Source organism: Oryx dammah, unplaced genomic scaffold (assembly GCF_014754425.2).
Source record: "Oryx dammah isolate SB20612 unplaced genomic scaffold, SCBI_Odam_1.1 HiC_scaffold_29, whole genome shotgun sequence".
NCBI lineage: Eukaryota > Metazoa > Chordata > Mammalia > Artiodactyla > Bovidae > Oryx > Oryx dammah.
Window position 1 is genome coordinate 102,253,607 of NW_024070213.1, and position 25,991 is coordinate 102,279,597.

Below are 25,991 nucleotides of genomic sequence, written 5' to 3' on the forward strand. Positions count from 1 at the left end.
TATGGCCTTAGAATGAAGTAAAGAGAAAAGTGTGTGGGTGCTGTCCTATACATGTCTTACCGCTTTCTAAGGCATCTTTCAGTTCAACAAATGGATTGTTTTCTTCCTAGCTAGGGACAGACAGCTTCAAATTAGTCTTACTAAACCTGCTTTTGTTACTGAATCAAACTTGGGTCCACTCGCTCACATGCAGTAAAGCCAATCCCCTGACACTGGGTTGTGCTAGAGGAAAGCGCAATGTTTATTGCAGGGCATCAAGCAAGGAGAACAGGCCACTCATGCTTGAAACATCCAAGCTCCCAGGTGGCTTTCAGGGAAGGGTTTAAAGGCAGTGTGAGGGAGGTGGTTTCGGGGGTATGTGATCAGCTCATACACAGTTCTTGGATTGGTTGGCATCAAGGTGAAGTCTTAAGCATCATCAATCCTTGGGTTTCAACCACTCTAGGGTCTGTGTTCTTATGGTCAGCAGTTTTCATCTGGTGGGGGTCTGTTTCTTATAATAATAATTTAGGAATGTGTCAGGCCTTTATTTGTATCTTTCAGGGTACTATGAGTTCAGTGGTTCTGCTGTATGGCAGATTTCTAATCTAAATTGTTACCAGTTCCCTAGCCCAACAGCTATTCTTTGTTTCTACATCTTCACATTTCCTAATCATTACCTCTTGAGTCAGCCTTTTGAGACTCAGTGGAGTCCTGGGGCACTAAAGCAAAGGCATTTTCCTTCAAAGGACAGGGCCTTATATTGCTGTTTCACTTTGAAGGTGTCACTGTGTCAATTATCAACTGCATGTGTTGAAACATTGTAAAGCACAGTACTTTTTAAAATATGGAGCTAGCTAGAATTGAAAAAGTGAAATAAAAAAGAAAACCCAGGAACATACCCAAGAAAAGGTAAAACCTACATATCTAATAGACCAAGCACTCAAAACCAGTAGGATAAGTGTTGACTTTTCCGTACATATTTTAGGAAAATAAGGTATCTGGAAAACAATTTTTTTTAAACCACATTAAGTTCTTTTCCCTGTACTGTATAACAAAGTAAATTGTAAACTAGTTAAATAATATAATTCACCTGTTGATTGATTCGACAAATCTGTGTTTGTAACACATGGTTCCCACTATATGTTAGACTTGGGGTTATTACATACAAGATCTATTCTTTCTGCGTAAAGCCCCTAAAGTCTACATGGGAAGGGAGACAAGTAAAGATGAACATAGGCAACAAACTGAGATTAGGGAAAGGCTTCTGAGATAACATTATTCTGGGAAAGAGGAAGGCGGTCAGATGGAAAGGAAAGATTTCTGGCAAGGAGAACGAGGTGTGCTATGACTGGAAACAAAATAAAATATTTACTTTCTGAAAACTGCAGGAAATTCAGTATGGCAGCTCGTGACATGTTATACAAATGCCCTTTGATCTCAACTGCCTGGACAAAATATGCAGATAAAGACAGACACAGTTTCAAGACACTCTTCAGTATTTTGTTATATTCGGGAAAACAAAGAGGAATGTTATACTGACTGCTGGTGTGAGGATAAAATATGCAAATAAAAGATATGAGTAGGCAGAATTATTTCAAGTTCTTACTGTGGTGTTTATAGTAAAAGTTGTGCTTGTCTTTTCAGAATCAGTATATGCGGAGGAAAAAATGTTAAGGAAAAACAAAGGGTTGATTTTTAAATACTTTCTTAATCTCATTAATGGCGCTTTCTTGGTAAGTTTCTTCATAATTATTTAGTAAAGAAAATGTACATTTTTATTAGCAGTTACTTAAAAAATAAGTATTGGCTGTTTTTTGTAGGTTCTGGGACTTTTACTCATGGGATTTGGTACCTGGCTTGTATTAGATGGAAATAATTTTTTCACAGCTTTGGGTATGTATCTATTTTGCTTTCTCTAAATCAAATAAGTCATTCAATGTTAAGCAACTGAGTACAGTGACTTAATCAGCAGGTGGCAGTGTTTCCCTAAAATTCATAAAATACTGTTCAATTTTTCCTCAGAAGGTCTTTGTCAATTGGTTCTAGAAACGCCTTATTAAATAATAAGACAAATCCAAGACCATAAAGGAGAGAAAATTTTGAGAGAAAAAGCTAGAAACTCTGGGCAAGAGAGATGAGAGAAATAGAGGATTGCGGTTCTGCTAACTCTAGACTTTTACAGATTTATAAATGTTAAAAGATAATGGAGATCAATATAGTTTCACTGCCCAAGTTAAATAATCTCTTTTAAAACTCAGTTACCAGACTTCCCTTGCGGTGCAGTGGATAAGAATTTGCCTGCCAATGCAGGAGACCCAGGTTTGATCCCTGATCCAGGAAGATCCCACATACTGCAGGGGAACTAATCGCATTCACCACAACTACTGAGCCTGTACTCTAGATCCCGGAACCACAGCTACCGAGCCCATGGGTCCTAGAGTCAGGGAGTTGCAACTGCTGAGGCCCGAGCCTCAAGCCTGTGCTATGCAACAAAGGAAGTCATCACAGCGAGAGGCCCGCACGGTGCAGCGGGGCGTGGTCCCCGCTCTCCACAGTTAGAGAAAGCTCAAGCAGAGTGGCAAAGACCCAACACAGCCAAAAAAAAAAAAACCCACAACAACTCAGTTACCATATCCTATCACCATCACATGGTTAGAAATATAATATTCCCTATGTGGAAATAACTGAATATGAATGCATGAATGGATAAAGAAGGATATGTGTATATATATATATATGAAGTGAAGTGACGTCGCTCAGTCGTGCCCGACTCTTTGCGACCCCGTGGACTGTAGTTTACAAGCCTCCTCTGTCCATGGAATTTTCCAGGCAAGAGTACTGGAGTGGGTTGCCATTTCCTTCTCCAGGGTATCTTCCCGACCCAGGGATCGAACTTAGGTCTCCTGCATTGCGGGCAGATGCTTTACCGTCTGAGCCACCAGGGAAGCCCAGGTCATATATATATATATATATAATGTATATATATATATATATATATATATATATATATCATTAGGCACTATCCCATGAGCTAAGGATACAGTAGTGTACAAGAAAGATAAAGGGCATGTCCTCATGGAGTTTAATTCCAGTGAGGAAGACTCAAAAACACATAATTTCACTCCTGCAAACCTTCCCAGTCTCACCTGCCTGAAACTGTTAATTGCCAGCAAGGCTAAGTTTCCTATACACATTGCAACGTTCCGTGCTTCAGAATGTTTCCACCATTCCAATGTAGAGATTTCCAATTATAATTCAGAGCCTAAACTCAAGAGTTACCTTCTCCAGTAATCTTGCCTACCTTCACCTTCTTCCCCTACTGGATTAGCTGCTTTTCTACCCAGTGCTGTGCCAGTAAGCATTCTGCAATGGAGTATTGTTTGTTTGTTGGGTTTTTATGTGCTGATTTCTGTGGTTTAAAGAATCCCAGGATGGCCAGTTTTAAGGTGCCATTGTGGACTGAGTTAGCTTACAGATTTTGTGACAATGTAACCCTTGGCTTTATGTGCCAGAACAATCTTGTTCCAGCACACCACTGCCCACTGCCTCTACTCTTCTCCCGTAAAACCTAGGGCATATTTAATGTATTCATTCTCCCTTTAAAAAAGTATTTCTTAAGCACTACATCTGTACCATAGCACTAAGCATTTAACAATTAGTCTGTTGACTATATAAATATATATATATAGTCTCTAGCCTGGAGAGCTCAGTCTAGATGGAGAGAGAATAAAATATACTTTTAATGGGGCCATATTAGCAATAAACTCAGGGTCTCATACAAGGGAAACTTAACCCACATGTTAGGCTGTTGGTTAGTTGCTAAGTCATATCCGACTTTTTTGTGACCCCCATGGACTGTAGCCTGCCAGCCTCTTTCTGTCCATAGGATTTCCCAGGCAAGAACACTGAGGTGGGTTGCCGTTTTCTTCTCCAGGGGATCTTCCCGATCCAGGGATTCAACCCACATCTCCTGCATTGGCAGGCAGATTCTTTATCACTGTGCCACCAAGGAAGCCCACATATGTTAGGTACTCAAACTATTTTTGATGAATGAATGAATGAATACATAAATGTTTGGACATATGTTATACATAGAAGAATTCATTCAAGAAAAAGTTGTCTTCTTTCATAGAAGACATTAAAGACAAAGTTAAAAGAGATCTTCCAAGATTGAAGAAATTCTCTATCATGTCATTAAAGGAAGAAAAGTACTTAAGAATAAGTAAGAGGTGCTAGAATGAGATTAAAAAGAGAGAGAGAAAGAGAATCCTAGTGATTTGAAGCGACTTAGCAGCGGCAGCAGCAGCTTAGGGAAACCTTGAGTTGCTGCATTTATTATTAAATAGAAAACACATATCACTTAATAATAGCTATTTTGTGGTTTCCACAGATGAAAATAATCACTTGACAGTGTATATTTTTCGAATTTTGATTGGAACTGGATCTGCTATTCTTCTTCTTTGTCTCTTGGGTTATTTGGGAATTCACAATGAGATCAGGTGGCTCCTAATTCTGGTACGTATTTCAATTCAATAGTCTGAATTTGTAGCTTTGATTTTCAGTGTTCAAATTACTCAAGTGAGCAAAAATGATTTATGTCACTGGAACACAGCCGTATAATGGGCTCTTGGGGGCAAGGCAATGAAGTGCCCCCTCCCAAGAATCTTTGCTTGGACAAAATTTTCTTGCTGAGTTTTCAGTGGACCAAATCTGGACATCAACACCTAATACATTGATATTGATTTTGAAGACAGGGTCAATATGTATCCATTGCTGAAGGTGAACTACAGCTAACTAAAATCAGAATAAAATGTGTTAAAGTCAATGAACATTGAAGCTTAGGAGGGAAAAGGAAACAATGGCCTGTAGTTGGCACATTTTCTCCCTGTGGGTGTACCATGTGGGATGCTAACTTATAACTGAGATCAGAATATATAATTTAACAAAGAGAAACATAACTGCTGAGGGGGCCAGACTCTGGCATCTGGTTAGCACACTCTCTCCTCCCAGGCATATACATGAAAAGATAACTCATAATACGGAAGACAAATCTGAACTTGAGCCATTTACCATACAGGAGAATGGTATGCCAATCCACAGATTCTGGTGAATTATGTTGTTGTTCAGTCACTCGGTCGTGTCCAACTCTTCTCGACCCCAGGCACTGCAGCACACCAGGCTTCCCTGTCCTTCACCATCTCCTGGAGTTCACTCAAACTCATGTCCATTGAGTCAGTGATGCCATCCAACCATCTCATCCTCTGTCGTCCCCTTCTCCTGCCCTTAATCTTTCCCAGCATCACGGTCTTTGCTAATGTGTAGGCTCTCTTCTCATCAGGTGACTAAAGTATTGGAGTTTCAGCTTCAGCATCATTCCTTCCAATGAATATTCAAGACTGATTTGATTAACTGGTTTGATCTTGCAATCCAAGGGACTCTCAAGAGTCTTCTACAACACCACAGCTCAAAAGCATCAATTCTTTGGCACTCAGCCTTCTTTATGGTCCAATTTCCACATTCATACATGACTACTGGAAAAATCGTAGCTTTGACTAGATGCACCTTTGTTGGCAAAGTAATGTCTCTGGTTTTTAATATGCTGTCTAGGTTGGTCATAACTTTTCTTCCAAGGAGCCAAGTGCCTTTTAATTTCATGGCTGCAGTCACCATGTTCAGTGATTCTGGAGCCCCCAAAAATAGTCTGTCACTGTTTCCATTGTTTCCCCGTCTATTTGGCATGAAGTGATGGGACTGGATGCCATGATCTTAGTTTTCTGAATGTTGAGTTTTAAACCAGCCTTTTCACTCCTCTTTCACCTTCCTCAAGGGGCTCTTTAATTCCTCTTCACTTTCTGCCATAAGGGTGGTGCCATCTACATATCTGAGGTTATTGATATTTCTCCTGGAAATCTTGATTCTGGCTTGTGCTTCATCCAGTCCACCATTTTGCATGATGCACTCTGTATAGAAGTTAGATAAACAGGGTGACAATATGCAGCCTTAATGTGCTCCTTTCCCAATTTGGGACCAGTCTGTTGTTCCATGTCTGGTTCTAACTGTTGCTTCTTGAGCTGCATGCAGGATTCTCAGAAGGCAGGTAAGGTGGTCTGGTATTCCCATCTCTTTAAGAATTTTTCACAGTTTATTGTGATCCACACAGTCAAGGACTTTAGAGTAATCAATGAGGCAGAAGTAGATGTTTTTCCTAAATTTTCTTGTTTTCTCTATGATGCAACAGATGTTGGCAATTTGATCTCTGTTTCCTCTGTCTTTTCTAAATCCAGCTTGAACATCTGGAAGTTCACAGGTCATGTACTCTTGAAGCCTGGTTTGGAGAATTTTGAGCATTATTTTGCTAGCATGTGAAATTAGTGCCACTGTGTGGTAGTTTGAACAGTCTTTGGCATCGACTTTTTTTGGGGGGATTGGAATGAAAACTGACCTTTTCCAGTCTTGTGGCCACTGCTGAGTTTTCCATATTTGCTGGCATACTGAGTGCAGCACTTTTAACAGCATCATCTTTTAGGACTTGAAATAGCTCAGCTGGAATTCCATCACCTCCACTAGTTTTGTTCATAGTGATGCTTCCCAAGGCCCACTTGACTACGTACTCCAAGATGTCTGGCTTATGTGAATGATCACACCATTGTGGTTATCTGGGACATTAAGATCTTTTTTGTATAGTTCTTCTGTTCTTTCCACCTCTTCTTAATATCTTCAGATGAAATATAGCTTTTTAAAAACATTTTTAAACATATTTAACATTTTCTTTAAAACAGATTGGAGAAGGAAATGGCAACCCACTCCAGTATTCTTGCCCTGGGAAATCCCATGGACAGAGAGAGGTAGGCTACAGCCCAAGGGGTCGCAAAAGAGTCAGAAGTGACTTTGCAACTGTTTGACTGCATCAGGTCTTAGTTGCAGCCTGTGGGCTCTTCGGTTGTTTCATGCGGGATCTAGTTCCCTGACCGGGGATCAAAACCAGGACCCCTGCATTGGGAACTCGGAGTCTTAGCCACTGGACCACCAGGAAGTCCTCAAATCAGTTTTAATTCACAGGTACTTTCCTGTGATGCAGAAAAGAAATCCAAATGTAGCAAACTGTGCCTCTTGCCAAGAATCCCTAACTCTTATGCAGCACGGAAAGTCCTGGTAATCACTCTGGATTTTGTTATCAGTCTACACCAGTTACCATGAACGCACTCCCTTTCCCAGCTGATGTGATTCCTTCAGGACTATGCGCTTGCTGTCTGAATGGCCTAGGGCAGCAAACCAGGGTTGCTCTTCATCCAGTATATACCAGTACAGGCATATCGGTGAAATTCTCTTGTGAAGGACTGGTAAGGAACAGTTACCTCAGTTCCTTTCCTGCAGTTTATCTCCCCTGAGACCTGAGACATTCAACCCTGCCGATGACACAGCAATTAGAGTCATGCCTGGCAGAGGAATTAGTTGCCGCCTATTGTTAGTAATTGCTACTTGTTATTTGAATATTACCGGGGGAAGAAGCATTTTATGCAGATCTGGAAACCGCACCTTCGTTTCCCTCTGGGGTCTTGCCACTTTATCCTGGCAATACCTAGAAAAAAAGACCTCACTCTCTCTTTTTATTCTCCTCAAAGGCACACCTTCAACTCTCAGATTTTATCTTTCTCTTATTCTAGGGCCTTTAGCATAATTTTCTCATGGGACTTCTGATTTTGAATATGGAAACTGGGACAGAAATGGCTTGAAGGAAAGTTTTAATCTTATTTCTGTAGACATCTAACTGAGGTTAAAAGATAATAATTTTCAAGGATAAAATCATGAATAACCTGTATGAAAATGAACATGTGTCAGAGACTTTATTTAAATAATTAATCAATAGGGGAACCACCAGTAAGAAGTAACAACTGGTTTAAATGAGAATTAGACTTGTGGAGATTTATATCCCCTAAAACCTGTATTCATTTGTATTTTCATGAATAGCAATCATTGGCATTATGATGGGACTTTTGTATTATTGATACTATCAGAGTTCTGTAAATTAACTCTCTAGAGAGTTGAATAATAGCTTAGGCAAATGTAACATTTCATACTGCCATTGAATCAGAAACCCGGGAGAGTCCAGTAGACCTCAGCCACCTTGCCGTTGAAAAGAAATCCAGTAACTTAAAAAAAAAAAATTGTTTTGCACATTTTCTCTGTCTCTACCTGTCTTCACCACTACTTCTTGATAGTGAAGATTAAGTGAGGTATTGTGTTTAGAAGTATTAAAAACCTAAACTTCTAAACAGTGCTAAAGACAAAAACCTATTTTTGTCCCTGAAAATAGGAAACACGATGTATGTCGAGTAAGCAATGTTAATGGACTATTTTAAAGTATTAAATGTTTAAAATATGTAAAACTAATAATAATAATGAAATCATTCTTGTATTTTATTTAGTAAAATATTCAGACGAGTTACTTTAGAAGTTATTTTGAATTCTAGATAATATGTAACACTGTGCTGCTATAGTGAAGAAGACGGCAGTGGCTGTTACGTTTTGAAACAAGAAAATAGTCAAATAATGCAAAAATCATTTTGAAGTAGTTTTAGTTCTCAAAGCAATAGTCCAAATACGCATATAGACTCTACTGTCGCCGTTGCCTTTGTTCAGTTCAGTCGCTCGGTTGTGTCCGACCCTTTGCGACCCCATGAATCGCAGCACGCCAGGCCTCCCTGTCCATCACCATCTCCCGGAGTTCACTCAGACTCACATCCATCGAGTCAGTGATGCCATCCAGCCATCTCATCCTCGGTCGTACCCTTCTCCTCCTACCCCCAATCCCTCCCAGCATCAGAGTCTTTTCCAATGAGTCAACTCTTCACATGAGGTGGCCAAAGTACTGGAGTTTCAGCTTTAGCATCATTCCTTCCAAGGAAATCCCAGGGCTGATCTCCTTCAGAATGGACTGGTTGGATCTCCTTGCAGTCCAAGGGACTCTCAAGAGTCTTCTCCAACACCACAGTTCAAACACATTCAATTCTTCGGCGCTCAGCCTTCTTCACAGTCCAACTCTCTCATCCATACATGACTACTGGAAAAACCATAGCCTTGACTAGATGGACCTTAGTCGGCAAAGTAATGTCTCCGCTTTTGAATATGCTATCTAGGTTGGTCATAACTTTTCTTCCAAGGAGTAAGCATCTTTTAATTTCATGGCTGCAACTTTCTCATTATTTTGTTGTTGTTGTTAATGCTGTCGTTGCTCTGTGCATGATGGAATAGTTTATGTCTGGCCACAATTTAGTGAGTTCTGTAGTGTTAGCGGAATGGTGTTAAGCGGAAGTCAAGATATTTAAATCCCCCTTTGAAGCGAGTTAGCAGCAGCAGCAGCAGCAGCAGCAGCTATGAGTTTTAGATCTGAATGAAGAGGGTATCATTGTCAACTCCACTAGACCAAGTAGTCTGTTAGAGTTCTTATGAAATATTATCACTTCTTTCGATCTTACTCTTATCCAAATGTTCACTGATTTTTTTTTTTGCCTTTTGATGTAAGGATTTCACTCATGTATATGAGAACAGGAAACTTCAGTAATACCTATATATATATTTTAAGACTGCATATTTCATATGATGTGCATTTTCCATCACTGTAGTATCTAAAAAATACATTAGGAGCATAGTTCTCATCTCTATGTCTCTTTTCTCGTAGTATGCAGTACTGTTAATGTGGGCTGTTGGTGTTCAGGTTGTACTTTCAACACTCATCTTTGCAAAGAAGGAAGAGGTATGGAAACATCATCTTTTTATTTGAAAAATAGGAAAATCAGATGTTGTAGATTATTGAGACCTGAACCTATATTAAACCTATATTAAAAGCTAAAGGTAAGTAAATGTCTTTAGGGGAAAAGGGATGAAATGGAAGTACTAGAATCGTGTAATGGAAAGGAGACAAGGGTCAGATTGGAATGGAGGACAGAGTTCATGTCTAACTCTGTCTGCAGAAGACTAATAATGTTGTTGTAAATGACAAAAAAATGTGGAGGAAAAGGAGATAATACTTAGAGTGGGGAATCCAAAACTGGCCCCCTCAGCCAACCCTGCTATCACTAGTAACCACATCACCATACTATATTCTGTTTTTGTAAAGAAATATCTTTAGACTTTCTAAAGATACTAATTAGTACTAATTTTAAATTTAGCAATTTCATTTAAATAAGATGTGCTGAATAATTCATCTATTTGTATAGTTATGGCTATAAGTGACACAATTAAATTAACAGATGATTTATATTTTTTAAGTTCAAAAAAGCATGTAATAAATTTCCTGAAAACTTTTCGGTAACACAACTTACCTCTTTACTGCCTATAGTTACTTTTAATTCTTTAAGAAACTTGAGTATTTTAGTGCAGTCAAGGTCTGTTTTTGTATCCTGGGAGACTGTCTTATAGCACTAAGAGCATGGACTTGAAGTCAATCCTTAAACCTATGTCTTCATCTACTACCTTATGGAGTTATCACTAACTGACAGTTGTAAAGTCCCTGTAACAGGGTAGCTATTTGAGAGCTCTCTCTCTTCCCTTATTTGACTTCTAAAAAAATATTTGTATTTATTTATTTTGGGGTGTGCTGGGTCTTTGTTGCTGCCTGCAGGCGTTCTCTAGTTGTGGTGAGCACAGGCAACTCTTCCCTGTGTTGCACAGTATCCTTATGGTGATGGCTTCTGTTGTTGCAGAGCACGTGCTCTAGGCATGCAGGCTCAGTAGTCACAGAGCACAGGCTTAGTTTCCCCGAAGCATGTGGGGTTTTCCCGGACCAGGGATTGAACCCATGTGCCCTGCACTGGCAGGTGGATTCTTAACCCCTGGGCCACCAGGAAAGTCCTTCCCTTATTTTATTTTGAAGGAGACCCTGAGCAATTCCTATGGTTCCTAGCCTTCAAACTCTCTCTCTCACTTACACTTGCCTTCTCTCTCTCTCTAAGCAAATGATATATATATGTGATATATATATCTATATATCTAAACTCTTAATTAATGGCCAAACCTCAACAAAACCTTTTCTATATAGCACCATTGCTTTCCAACTTCATTTGCTCTCTTGTGCTTGGCATCTGTCCTGGGTATCTAATTACCTAGGACCTATTGTTAATGACTTGGCATTTATATCTAAAATTTCTTCTCTCCACATGAAAAAATGTGTGTGCATGTGTGTGTGTGCACGCACACGCAGTCAAGTGAGTCCTGTAAAGCTGTCTTGATCCCAACACATCATCCTCTAACTTTTGGACCTGGTGATAGAACCTGAATATCAGACTTAAGGGCCTTTAACACATGGATATAGTTAATCAATGTCACCCATATTTATTTAAGTATTATTCAGATACTCCTCTCCACCTATTTTAAGAATAATCTATCATTTAATAATAACCACCATGTGCCAAAGAATGTGACAGGCACTTTACTGGCACTATATTATTGATCTCATAACAAATCCTAGAGATGCATTGTAAGGCCTGCTTTCTAGAACAGAAACGGAGGTTTTGAGCAGAGAAATACATGTAAAATATATCACGGCCAAATGACAGAATCTGAATTAACACTTATTAGCCAGCCCTAGAGATAGCAGCTTAGTTTATATCACCTTGACTTCTACAGTTCAGACTGGATTGAGCTCTCACAAGCTTTTAAATATTTTATGTCATTTACAATGCTGACTCAATACGTGAACCGTGAACTTCCTGATGTTCAAGCTGGTTTTCGAAAAGACAGAGGAACCAGAGATCAAATTGCCAACATCCGCTGGATCATGGAAAAAGCAAGAGAGTTCCAGAAAAACATCTATTTCTGCTTGATTGACTATGCCAAAGCCTTTGACTGTGTGGATCACAAGAAACTGTGGAAAATTCTGAGAGAGATGGGAATACCAGAACACCTGATGTGCCTCTTGAGAAACCTGTATGCAGGTCAGGAAGCAACAGTTAGAACTGGACATGGAACAACAGACTGGTTCCAAATAGGAAAAGGACTATGTCAAGGCTGTATATCATCACCCTGCTTATTTAACTTCTATGCAGAGTACATCATGAGAAACACTGGACTGGAAGAAACACAAGCTGGAATCAAGATTGCTGGGAGAAATATCAATCACCTCAGATATACAGATGACACCACCCTTATGGCAGAAAGGGAAGAGGAACTAAAAAGCCTCTTGATGAAAGTGGAGAGTGAAAAAGTTGGCTTAAAGCTCAACATTCAGAAAACGAAGATCATGGCATCTGGTCCCATCATGTCATGAGAAATAGATGGGGAAACGGTGGAAACAGTGTCAGACTTTATTTTTGGGGGCTCCAAAATCACTGCAGTTTGTGACTGAAGCCATGAAATTAAGACACTTACTCCTTGGAAGAAAAGTTATGACCAACCTAGATAGCATATTCAAAAGCAGAGACATTACTTTGCCGACTAAGGTCCATCTAGTCAAGGCTATGGTTTTTCCAGTAGTCATGTACGGATGTGAGAGTTGGACTGTGAAGAAGGCTGAGTGCCGAAGAATTGATGCTTTTGAACTGTGGTGTTGGAGAAAACTCTTGAGAGTCCTTTGGACTGCAAGGAGATCCAACCAGTCCATTCTGAAGGAGATCAGCCCTGGGATTTCTTTGGAAAGAATGATGCTAAAGCTGAAGCTCCAGTACTTTGGCCACCTCATGCGAAGAGTTGACTCATTGGAAAAGACTCTGATGCTGGGAGGGATTGGGGGCAGGAGGAGAAGGGGACGACAGAGGATGAGATGGCTGGATGGCATCACTGACTCAATGGACGTGAGTCTGAGTGAACTCCGGGAGCTGGTGATGGGCAGGGAGGCCTGGCATGCTGCGATTCATGGGGTCACAAAGAGTCGGACACGACTGAGCAACTGAACTGAACTGAACTGAATTGAACGCTGACTCAGTGTTGGAGATGCACTAGGGCTTCACTGGATATTTTTCAAATTGAATATTTGAGGGAATTATTTTTATAGTAGTAACCTAGATTATATATGAAAATCATTTTTACTCTTATATACTAAAGTGTGATTCATAGTCACTCTCAATCTCCCAAGTTAAGCTTTAAAAGGTAAATGAGGATATGTCTCCCTGTTATCACAACAGTATAAAATAGAAAAGGATCATTTTCTATTCTGAATAAAAATTAACTCAGAAAATATGTAAAATAGATTATATGAATAACACATTATATCATTCTAATCTTCTTAGATGTAAGTGTGTAAGAGTTTAACTTGTACAGATGTCTTAATTATTGTAGTATTCCAACCAGTTATTTAGTTTTCATTATTCAAAGATTGAGTATGATAATGAGAAAGTATTAGACTAGATTTCAAATGAATTAGGTTTAGAATTCACACCTCTTCTTCATTCATGTAAACAAAGGAAATGATCATATTCTCTGAGTATCTATATCATGGTTCATAAAATGAAAATACTATCTGGAATTTCTACCTTTTACTATTTTTAGGACCAAATTAGGACTTAGTTATGAAAGCCATATAAACTTTTAAATGCTTATATAATTAAAAATTACCCATGCAATATCTAAATTACAAAATAGCAATTTCCCCCAAACTTTCAGATATGATTTTTTTGCTTTAGCATTATGAAAAGATAATTTTTAAATTGAAAATGTATTTCTTGTAAAATATACAGTAGATTCAGGTCAGTAATTTTATTTAACACCTTGATTAATGTGGAAACTAGTTTAGATATAAAAACCAATTAGAAGGAGAGTACAAAGAGAAAAACTGACATAAAAACTGACTTCGAAAGGAAAGGGATCAATTTCATCCCCACCAGGAAAAATTCATCAGCAATTCTCTCCAACAAAGAATCATTTGAATTGGGACATTGAGACCAACAAATACACAACTTACAAAGTTGGAAAATAAATTAAAAACTGTGAAAAATACAGACTCATAGAATCCGAGAACCCTGAACGTATACTAGAGAAAACCTAGTTTTCATTGAAAAGATCCTCAGTCATCTTTTCCATTTATAAGTCTTTCACAGTTTTTCCTGGGATTATGAGAAGAAATGTTAGAACCTTTCAACACTGAGGAGAGCAGCACATAACTTCTTCCTAATCATAAAGAAGTCTAATGTAGTCTTCCTATAGATCACAGTGTAAAATACCATAGGTATTCACATTTGCTCATTGCTAAAAATAATGATAGGAAGAAAATAAACACTTAGAAATAAGTTGAAAACAACAAACTGAGTCTGAATACTTTTTATGAGGAACCATAAGGGAAGTTTCTATCAAATTTTCATTTTGAATAAAATTTTCAACAGGTTCACCAAGCGTGGCATGATAAAATTGATTCCATCATTTCTGAGTATGGATCTGAGGATTTTCCTCAAGATATACCCAAGTGGGTGATTCTGAATGCTCTGCAGAAAATGGTAAGATGAAAGTATCATAAAACTAAAAAATTAGACACCAAAGGTGACAGCTGAAAAGTGGGAAGACAAGGAAGGACAGGGGATGGATACACGAATGAGAGGTTCTTGTATTTCTTCTAAAGAAATGAGGTGGGATAGGATTGTCTAAACTTACAGATCTTGAGTTTTACTCTTCTTTTGTAAGGTGTATCTGCTTTTCTGGGTCAACTGATGTCTGGTCATTTTAATCTGGATTCATCTATAAAAGTGTTGGGAGTCTTCTGCCAAGTGTAACAGTAATCTACTCGGTTGCATCCAGAGGGAGATAAATTCTAAGCCCAGTCCCTGCTGGGCAGCAGAGGATCCTGATGGTTCCCATTTGAGCCTGAACATCAGGTTTTCCACGTGGTAACTTTATGATCCTGGATAAGAAGTCTTCTTAACCTCAGATACCATATTAACAAAATAGGCAGAATAACCCCTACCTCTGGTTGTCAAGAATAAAGGAAGTAATATATATAATACATAGAAAGCCTTGCATCTGGGACACAGTAAGCAACTAATATTTGTCAGCTAATGTTGTTAGGATTATTATTTCACTGTTCAGATGTTTCTTGGCAAGGTAAGGGAATGTGTGTAGTTAGCGAAATGGTTACAAGAATAGATTGGCACAGGAACATATTAAGTGCTTGATTAAAAAAAAAAGCAAACATTTTCATAGGCCTAGGTCCCTTTTTAGGCACTTTGCATATATTAAATGATTTAGTCCCCTCAATCCAATGCAATAAGAACTATTATCTTCATTTTGTAGATGAAAGTAGAGAAATTCATAACTTAGCCAGTGCTAATAGATGGCACAGCCAAAATTCAATCCCTGACGATCTACACTAGATTTTATGCTCAAGTGCTATACCAGAGTTTCACATAAACAGTTACTGTCTTTAGTATATTTAATAACAGAAAAGCTTATTAGGAGAATTTAAATGTATTATAAATGATTTTATTCACCTTATTTTTTCTTTGGTGTATGTGATCTGAAAAGGTATTGCATTTTCAGATAGCTTTATGACAGATAGCAGTATATCAAACCATCCTATGGTCATTAACTGATAAATCAGAAAACAATTGAGCAACATCACTTTCACTTTTCACTTTCATGCATTGGAGAAGGAAATGGTAACTCATTCCAGTGTTCTTGCCTGGAGAATCCCAGGGACGGGGGAGCCTGGTGGGCTGCCGTCTATGGGGTCGCACAGTCAGACATGACTGAAGCAACTTAGCAGCAACAGCAGCACGAAAACATGTCTATATGTATGACATCACTGTCATTAATGAGAATCCAACTTATGTTACCTAGCCATGAATATCATTGAGCATTGAGATAGTATATGTAGATTTGATTGTTTAACTAACTTTCAGTACCCAGTATCTAAAGTACTATGTTAATATTTCAATGTTTCCAGGACTGTGGCAAGATTGTTGGCACGTATTGAAACATAGTTGGTTGAGTTTAGGTCAGTTCAGTTCAGTTGCTCAGTTGTATCCGACTATTTGCAACCCCATGAATCGCAGCACACCAGGCCTCCCTGTCCATCACCTACTCCCGGAGTTTAATCAAACTCATATCCATCGAGTCGGTGATGACATCCAGCCATCTCATCCTCGGTCTTACCCTTCTCCTCCTGCTCCCAATCCCTCCCAGCATCAGAGTCTTTTCCAATGAGTCAACGCTTTGCGTGAGGTGGCCAAAGTATTGGAGTTTCAGCTTTAGCATCAGTCCTTCCAAAGAACACCCAGGACTGATCTCGTTTAGAATGGACTGGTTGGATCTCCTTGCAGTCCAAGGGACCCTCAAGAGTCTTCTCCAACACCACAGTTCAAAAGCATCAATTCTTCGGTGCTCAGCGTTCTTCACAGTCCAACTCTCACATCCATACATGACCACAGGAAAAACCATAGCCTTGACTAGATGGACCTTTGTTGGCAAAGTAATGTCTCTTCTTTTCACTATGCTGTCTACGTTGGTCATAACTTTCCTTCCAAGGAGTAAGCGTCTTTTTATTTCATGGTCACAGTCACCATCTGCAGTGACTTTGGAGCCAAAAAAAATAAAGTCTGACACTGTTTCCACTGTTTCCCCATCTATATTCCTGTGAAGTGATGGGACCAGATGCTATGATCTTCGTTTTCTGAATGTTGAGCTTTAAGCTAACTTTTTCATTCTCCTCTTTCACTTTCATCAAGAGGATTTTTAGTTCTTCTTCACTTTCTGTCATAAGGGTGGTGTCATCTGCATATCTGAGGTGATTGATATTTCTCCTAGCAATCTTGATTTCAGCTTGTGCTTCTTCCAGCCCAGTGTTTCTCAATGTACTCTGCATGTAAGTTAAATAAGCTGGGTGACAATATACAGCCTTGACGTACTCCTTTTCCTATTTGGAACCAGTCTGTCATTCCATGTCCAGTTCTAACTGTTGCTTTCTGACCTGCATACAGGTTTCTCAAGAGGCAGGTCAGGTGGTCTGGTATTCCCATCTCTTTCAGAATTTTCCACAGTTTATTGTGATCCACACATTCAAATGCTTTGGTATAGTCAATCAAGCAGAAATAGATGTTTTTCTGGAACTCTCTTGCTTTTTCGATGATCCACCGGATGTTGGCAATTTGATCTCTGGTTCCTCTGCCTTTTCTAAAACCAGCTTGAACAGCTGGAAGTTCACGGTTCACATATTGCTGAAACCTGGCTTGGAGAAATTTGAGCATTACTTTCCTAGTGGGTGAGATGAGTGCAATTGTGTGGTAGTTTGAGCATTCTTTGGCATTGCCTTTCTTTGGGATTGGAATGAAAACTGACCTTTTCCAGTCCTGTGGCCACTGCTGAGTTTTCCAAATTTGCTGGCATATTGAGTGCAGCACTTTCACAGCATCATCTTTCAGGATTTGAAATAGCTCCACTGGAATTCCATCACCTCCACTAGCTTTGTTCGTAGTGATGCTTTCTAAGGCCCACTTGACTTCACATTCCAGGATGTCTGGCTCTAGGTGAGTGATCACACCATCATGATTATCTTGATCGTGAAGATCTTTTTGGTACAGTTCTTCTGTGTATTCTTGCCATTTCTTCTTAATATCTTCTGCTTCTATTAGGTCCATACTATTTCTGTCCTTTATCGAGCCCATGTTTGCATGAAATGTTCCCTTGGTATATCTAATTTTCTTGAAGAGATCTCTAGTCTTTCCCATTCTGTTGTTTTCCTCTATTTCTTTGCATTGATCGCTGAGGAAGGCTTTCTTGTCTCTCCTTGATTCTTTGGAACTCTGCATTCAGATGCTTATATCTTTCCTTTTCTCCTTTGATTTTTGCTTCTCTTCTTTTCACAGCTATTTGTAATGCCTCCCCAGACAGCCATTTTGCTTTTTTACATTTCTTTTCCATGGGAATGGTCTTGATCCCTGTCTCCTGTACAGTGTCACGAACCTCATTCCATAGTTCATCAGGCACTCTATCTATCAGATCTAGGCCCTTAAAACTATTTCTCACTTCCACTGTATAGTCATAAGGGATTTGATTTAGGTCATACCTGCATGGTCTAGTGGTTTTCCCTACTTTCTTCAATATAATTCTGAACTTGTCAATAAGGAGTTCATGATCTGAGCCACAGTCAGCTCCCAGTCTTGTTTTTGCTGACTGTATAGAGCTTCTCCTGGAGAAGGCAATGGTACCCCACTCCAGTACTCTTGCCTGGAAAATCACATGGATGGAGGAGCCTGGTAGGCTGCGGTCCATGGGGTTGCTAAGAGTCAGACACGGCTGAGCGACTTCACTTTCAGTTTTCACTTTCATGCATTGGAGAAGGAAATGGCAACCCACTCCAGTGTTCTTGCCTGGAGAATCCCAGGGATGGGGGAACCTGGTGGGCTGCCATCTATGGGGACGCACAGAGTCAGACACGACTGAAGCGACTTAGCAGCAGCAGCAGCAGCAGAGCTTCTCCATCTTTGGCTGCAATAATCAATCTGATTTCAGTGTTGACCATCTGGTGATGTCCATGTGTAGAGTTTTCTCCTGTGTTGTGGGAAGAGGGTGTTTGCTATGACCAGTGCATTTTCTTTGCAAAACTCTATTAGCCTTTGCCTTGCTTCATTCTGCATTCCAAGGCCAAATTTGCCTTGTTACTCCAGGTGTTTCTTGACTTCCTACTTTTGCATTCCAGTCCCCTATAATGAAAAGGGCATCTTTTTTGGGTGTTAGTTCTAAAAGGTCTTGGAGGTCTTCATAGAATCATTCAACTTCAGCTTCTTCAGTGTTACTGGTTGGGCATAGATTTGGATTACTGTGATGTTGAATGGTTTGCCTTGGAAACGAACAGAGATCATTCTGTCATTTTTGATATTGCATCCAAGTACTGCATTTCAGACTCTTCTGTTGACCATGATGGCTACTCCATTTCTTCTAAGGGATTCCTGCCCGCAGTAGTAGATATAATGGTCATCTGAGTTAAATTTACCCATTCCAGTCCATTTTAGTTCACTGATTCCTAGAATGTTGACGTTCACTCTTGCCATCTCCTGTTTGACCACTTCCAATTTGCCTTGATTCATGGACCTGACATTCCAGGTTCCTATGCAATATTGCTCTTTACAGCATTGGACCTTGCTTCTAACCAGTCACATCCACAGCTGGGTATTGTTTTTGCTTTGGCTCCATCCCTTCATTCTTTCTGGAGTTATTTCTCCACTGATCTCTAATAGCGTGTTGGGCACCTACTGACCTGGGGAGTACCTCTTTCAGTATCCTATCATTTTGCCTTTTCATACTGTTCACGGGATTCTAAAGGCAAGAATACTGAAGTGGTTTGCCATTCCCTTCTCCAGTGGACCACGTTCTGCCAGACCTCTCCACTACAAGGCTGTGGTCCTAGTGTGATTGGATTGACTAGTTTTCTGTGATTATGGTGGTACTGATACATAGGTGGTACTGATGCTATAACTTTCAATAACAAGTTTAGAAAATAATGATCTACTCACTTTAACTTTCTCTTATTTTCTAGGTGATAAATATATAAGCTGATTCTTTCACATCCTTTCAACTCAACTTGATAGGATTGGAAATGAGACATTTCATAGATGCTTGATCACTTCTATGACTCTTTTCCTTATTACCTTTGGGGCTTTTTTTGGTGTGTGTGTGTGGCAGCTTTTCACAGCATACAAAATATAAGGTTAACATCTTACATTAACCCTAAGAATGTAGAAATAACCTGAGTCTCTTTATATATTAAACACATATGGCAGCATATTTTGGATAAATCATAAAGAAAACTGTTATAGTTAGGAGAATGTATGGCTCAAGGGTTTCTCCCTCCTATGTTCTGGCTCTAAACATGATTTAGTAAATCCAGTATATCTTTTATCCTGAACTCTATAAGGTAAATTCAGATATAACAATTTCATTCAAACATAGCTCACTTATATGAGTAGAGATCTTTAATTCTGATTAATATCAACCATAGCAGCAATAGCAACAAAAATATTTTTGTTTAAACAAACAAAAATATATTTGTTTAATCTGTTATATTTAAATGCAGAATAAATTAATAAATTTATCATAAAACCACTTTGAGAAGCATAGGAGTCATATAATTAACTGTATTTTGAATATTCTATAGTAAAACTTATAGAATCATTTTTCTAGTTTCAGTGTTGTGGCCTAAAAAATTACACAGACTGGACCAAGAACAAGAATAAAGAAAACTCAGAACAGGTGCCATGTTCTTGCACAAATTCTACATTAAGAAAGTGGTTTTGTGATGAGCCACTGAATGCAACGTACCTACAGGTAAATATAAGCCAAGCCTTCTCCAAGTGTTTACTGTACCCTGTTTTTTTAGTTTGTTTGTTTGTTTTGTTTTTTTGCAAGTCATTTTAGAATCCTGAGCAAATTGTTGTATTAAAAACAATGCCATTCATGGTTATTAGGTTCTTAAGTACCTTGCTAATGAAAGCACAGAGAAGTGGATTGTATCAGTTACATAACAAAGTCATTAAACTTTCTGGAATATGTGATCTAAGTGTGCCTAGAACTTGGGATTCCATTAACTCTCTCCTCAACCATCTTTTGACAGAGGAGATCCTTTTGGTGAATCTCCATTGTATAGGACTGGTAAATGAACTGCAACAGCAGAAATAAAGAGGCATGAGGTTTGGCAAAAAACGGAGGAAATCCCAGATGTGTCAAGGGTAGTGTTCACATAGAGGTGGCAGAAACCAGAGAAGAGGTTCATCTGTAGCAACTGCTCTTTACAGATATAGGACATGATAAACTAGGGATTTCCATCCAATAACTTCTAATACTTTGTTTAGTTTAGTTTCTATATTGATGTTATTCTAATTTTAAGATGTCTTTCAATAACATAATTCATTCATAGAGAAATGGAGGATTCTCCATTTAAGGATTCCATTTAATCTCCACTTAAGGAATTTCCATTTAAGGAATCTCCATTTGGAGGATTCTCCAAGAAAGGTTCTCTTTGGGAAATATCATGTTAGGCAATGTATATGCCCTGCTGAATTTCAGTAGTGTTCAGAAAATCAAATCCCTCTCAAAACTTAATAAATTTCTGATTTCAACTACCTGACAACATCTTAGCAACTTAAAAAGTAGCAGCTGAGGCATCCTGCTATTGTAGGAAGCTCTCTGGGCTAATGGAGAAGGCAATGGCAACCCACTCCAGTACTCTTGCCTGGAAATTCCCATGGACGTAGGAGCCTGGTGGGCTGCAGTCCATGGGGTCGCTAGGAGTTGGACACGACTGAGCAACTTGACTTTCACTTTTCACTTTCATGCATTGGAGAAGGAAATGGCAACCCACTCCAGTGTTCTTGCCTGGAGAATCCCAGGGACGGGGGAGCCTGGTGGGCTGCTGTCTATGGGGTCACACAGAGTCAGACACGACTGAAGTGACTTAGCAGCAGCTCTGGGCTAAAAGTCCAGTCTCCAGTTAGATGTTTACTTGCTTTTTAGACTTTGTTACATTACTAATCTCTTTGTCTCTTCTCTGTAATGGAATTATGTATGAAACCATTTATATCTCCAAGTCAATCTAAGTAAGTTCTTTTCCTTAGGGTTGTGAAAATAAAATCAGCACATGGTATCATGCTAATACTTTGACATTAATTGGAATTAACTTTGGACTTTTGGCTTCAGAGGTAAGTTTTTGTTTATATGTTTTTTTTTTTTTTTTTTACTTCATATGTTTAAAGATTTTAAAAAGTTAAGTATAAAGTGTATGGGATAGATTGTAGAACAACCAGATGGAGACCTAAGGAGACTAATTAGTCCAATAGGAGCCAGGACCCTGAAACTGTTCACACACAGGAGGCCCCAACTGAGGGCAATATCCTTAGATCAGCCTGGGTGGAGACTGGAAATTGTTGTCATCCAGGACTTTCATAGCAGTCCGTCCAGTTGGTTAAGACACCCCACTTCCAATGCAGGGGGCTTGGGTTTGATTCCTGGTTGGGGAACTAAAATCCCACAGGCTGCATGGCATGTTCAAAAATATATAAACACATTGTTTTAATGGCTTTATTTAAAAAAATAAGTTGTTCTCCTGGGAGATAGTGATTTCATTTCTTTGTGATTAAAAAAAAAAAAAAAACTTCATATCTTGGCAGTGAGTTGACCGTGATTCGCAGTGTGTACACTGGCAAATTTCTTAAATATAGGCAGATGTTTGACATTAGTAAATCTATTCAATCATACACTCTTTCATTCATTGCTTCATTCATTCACTCAATAAATTTGGAAGGGGGAAGAACACCTACTATGTGTCAGGTGCTGTACTAGATGCTAGAGATACAATGGGAAGCAAAATCTACATATTCCTTGACTTCCAGGGTGCCAGCTGCAAAATCGAGGTTCAGAAACAGTACTTAATTCTCCAGTCCCAGTGAAGACCAATAAAAGCTAGTGAAGGGTATGGATTCAAAGAAATTGTTAAGACTGTATAGATTATTATTGTATAGAGTATAACAGAATAAATATATAACATGTGATTTGGCCAAAATAGGATAGCAAATTTAATTTATGTTGATCCACAAAGAAGTATCCACAGCCTCAGATATGCAGATGATACCACTCTAATGGCAGAATGCGAAGAGGGAATAAAGAGCCTCTTGAAGAGGGTGAAAGAGGAGGGTGAAAAAGCTGGCTTAAAACTCAGCATTCAAAAAACTAAGACCATGGTAGCCAGTCCCATCACTTCATGGCAAAAGATGGGGAAAAAGTGGAAGCAGTGACATATTTTCTTACCTTGGGCTCCAAAGTTACTGTAGACAGTGACTGTAGCCATGAAATTAAAAAATGCTTGCTCCCTGAAAAGAAAGCTATGACAAATCTAGACAGAGTCTTAAAAAGCAGAGACATCACTTAGCCAACAAAGTTTTGTATAGTCAAAGCTATGGCTTTTCCAGCAGTCATGTACAGATGTGAGAATTGGACCATAAAGAAGGCTGAATGCTGAAGAATTGATGCTTTTGAATTGTGATGCTGGAGAAGACTCTTGAGAGTCCCTTGACAAGGAGATCAAACCAGTCAATTCTACAGGAAATAAGTCCTGAATATTGATTGGAAGGACTGATGCTGAAGCTCCAATACTTTGGCCACCTGATGTGAAGAGCCAACTTATTGGAAAAGACCCTGATGCTGAAAAAGATTGAGGGCAGGTGGAGAAGATGGTGACAGAGGATGAGATGGCTGGATAGCATCACCAAGTCAATGGACATGAGTTTGAGCAAACTCTGGGAGATGGTGAAGGGTAGGGAAACCTGGCATGCAAAGACCAGGACACAACTTAGCAACTGAACAACAACCAGGGCCCTCACCTAAAGTTCCATAAATGCTTTTCAACTGGTAAGAGTGTTTAGTCTCAGGATGGTGGTAAACAAGACAGTCTTATAAGCATTGATACTCCTTTTAAATGTTTATTCTCTATTGTATTCATCCTGAGGCAATTAAGATAAGACAAAATGGGGGATATTATTGAGTTCCAGTTTATCATCTACCCTTTCCAGACCATCTTTCATGATCCTGTAACAAAAAGAGGCAGTTTTTTGGAAGTGATGACGTTAGAAAAATGATGAACACAAAACATCAGCAGTTTATCACAGCATCCAGCCCAGTGATAGCCCATGTCATTAAAATTGAGTAGTCTATTCCTTTCAGTTCAGTTCAGTCGCTCAGTCGTGTCCGACTCTTTGCGACCCCATGAATCGCAGCACGCCAGGCCTCCCTGTCCATCACCAACTCCCGGAGTTCACTCAGATTCACGTCCATCGAGTCAGTGATGCCATCCAGCCATCTCATCCTCTGTCGTCTCCTTCTCCTCCTGCCCCCAATCCCTCCCAGCATCAGAGTCTTTTCCAATGAGTCAACTCTTCGCATGAGGTGGCCAGAGTACTGGAGTTTCAGCTTTAGCATCATTCCTTCCAAAGAAATCCCAGGGCTGATCTTCAGAATGGACTGGTTGGATCTCCTTGCAGTCCAAGGGACTCTCAAGAGTCTTCTCCAACACCACAGTTCAAAAGCATCAATTCTTCGGTGCTCAGCCTTCTTCACAGTCCAACTCTCACATCCAAACATGACTACTGGAAAAACCATAGCCTTGACTAGACGGACCTTAGTCAGCAAAGTAATGTCTCTGCTTTTGAATTATGCTATCTAGGTTGGTCATAACTTTTCCTCCTACCCTCTCTGTAAATGAACTTGGTGACAGCTGGGCTACCCTGCAAGAGTTACTCTGCTGACTTCTTATTCACAATGATATGTACCTTACTTGGAAATGGTCTCACCCTCCTTCCTCCCTTTTCCTTTTGCAGAATACATTTTGGTAATTACATGGTGTTAACTTTACAAATTATTCTTACTGATTACATTTTGATCTCTTATTGTTTCCCTTTTTTCCAGGTTTTGCAATTCTCATTAACTGTTTGTTTCTTCAGATGCATCAAGAACAGAATATATGCAGAAAAGTGATCACTGGATTTTAATTTGTCTGGAAGAAACCAATTAACTCTTAAAATAATCATATTGAATTCTTCTAGTCCAAAATAAAAGTTTTGAATTACATTTATTGTTTAAGATTTAATCAAGTCAGTGGTTGTATGTGACACAGAATTATTGAATATAATAGCATTCCATGAAATTTTTATTAATATCAAATTCTACAGTTCAGTACATTGTCATTTTCTGAATTTAGAGGATATCATTGAATATACTAATTTCAATATATGGTAAATTATCATGTATGTTTTGAATGTCATATGTAGAAAAAGATACCTATATGATGTTCAGAAAATACTGTGTAAGCAATTATAACATATACTTTACATTTACAAATTTTAGGTAAATAACACTGATTTATAGATTTCAAAGAAAGAATGAAAATCTCCATGACACTGACCTCTACACTGAATTAATCTTTTATTTCTCTCTTACAATGCTTAGAAGTAGATAATAAATTTACAGTTTTACAAGTTTGGATATACTTAAGTGGCAATAAGAAAATATTTTAAAAAACATGAATTTTTAAATATAGTAAAAATAATCTAGTCTAAGTACTCACTGAAGTCTCATACTCATTACCTTCTCATTTTTTCCCTTTTTTGTAAGTTATGCTCAGTGGATGCATACACAATTTTTGGAAGGATATAAAAATATCCTACCTGTTCTATTTTCCTAACAATGATATGTGAGAACAGAAAATATCTTCTTTGAAAAAATGAAAATTGCTGTACAGACATGAGGTGTTATCATATCATTGTTGTTCTTTAGGGAGAAAAGGCTGTGTTGATCTTGAGGAAATGAAGAAAGAATAGATTAACTGAAGATCCTGTATTGCTCCTGCTGCTATAGAAGGCTCACTCTTATTTATATTTATTAATTCAATCATATCTATTTTCATCTGTCTATTCAGTACATTGCAGATTTCACAGACCTACAGGCTTTTCTTTCTTTTTTTTTTTAGTAAGTGAAAAAGAAAATAGAGTAAACATTTTCTCTAAAGTCATCTGTAAATAGACATGGCTTCTAAATTTAAGGGAAATTCCCCTGGGATTTAAAGCTCATTTTCAAATTCCTGTTTTCTCTAAAATAAGCCACAGGACCACACTGACATAAAAAATCTCTCTCCTACTTGGGAGTTGAGTACCAACTTATTTGTAATCAAATAAATATTACAGAAATATATTCTGATATATATAATTTGTATCAAGCAAATGAAAAATATGTCTAGATACTAGATTGCCTATTTTTAGTTACTAAAGTTAAATCACAAGATATATGCACCACTGATCAAATCTATCACCTTTATGATTTTAGGAAGTATTTTCTTAAAGGATGTTGCTTTACACGCTGAATAAAATAAAGATTTATTTGAAGACTGAGTAGATCAGGATCATATCTCTGTCTTGTTGGTTTTTTTTTTTTTTTTTTTTTTTGGATTCCTGAAATAGAAAACTTAGAAAGTTCTGAAAATTAATCTGGATCAGAAGGTGAAACAGTGAATTCAAATTAAGGGTAACACACAATCTTGATTTCCCCTTGAA

The 25,991-nt window shown here is 38.6% G+C and overlaps 1 protein-coding gene across 2 annotated transcripts in view; it reads left to right on the forward strand.

The window, feature by feature from the left end:
- TSPAN19 (tetraspanin 19) overlaps positions 1-25,180 on the forward strand; it is a 31,937-nt gene extending 6,757 nt beyond the window's left edge. For both annotated transcript variants that reach the window (XM_040234478.1, XM_040234479.1), the window contains exons 2-9: positions 1,627-1,715; positions 1,803-1,875; positions 4,373-4,497; positions 9,662-9,736; positions 14,295-14,405; positions 20,080-20,223; positions 21,510-21,593; positions 24,352-25,180. In XM_040234478.1, coding sequence (XP_040090412.1) covers positions 1,650-1,715; positions 1,803-1,875; positions 4,373-4,497; positions 9,662-9,736; positions 14,295-14,405; positions 20,080-20,223; positions 21,510-21,593; positions 24,352-24,420 — 747 coding nt within the window. In that variant the 5' untranslated portion in view covers positions 1,627-1,649 and the 3' untranslated portion in view covers positions 24,421-25,180. The remainder of the gene's footprint in view (positions 1-1,626; positions 1,716-1,802; positions 1,876-4,372; positions 4,498-9,661; positions 9,737-14,294; positions 14,406-20,079; positions 20,224-21,509; positions 21,594-24,351) is intronic.
- The last annotated feature ends 811 nt before the right edge of the window (positions 25,181-25,991 follow it).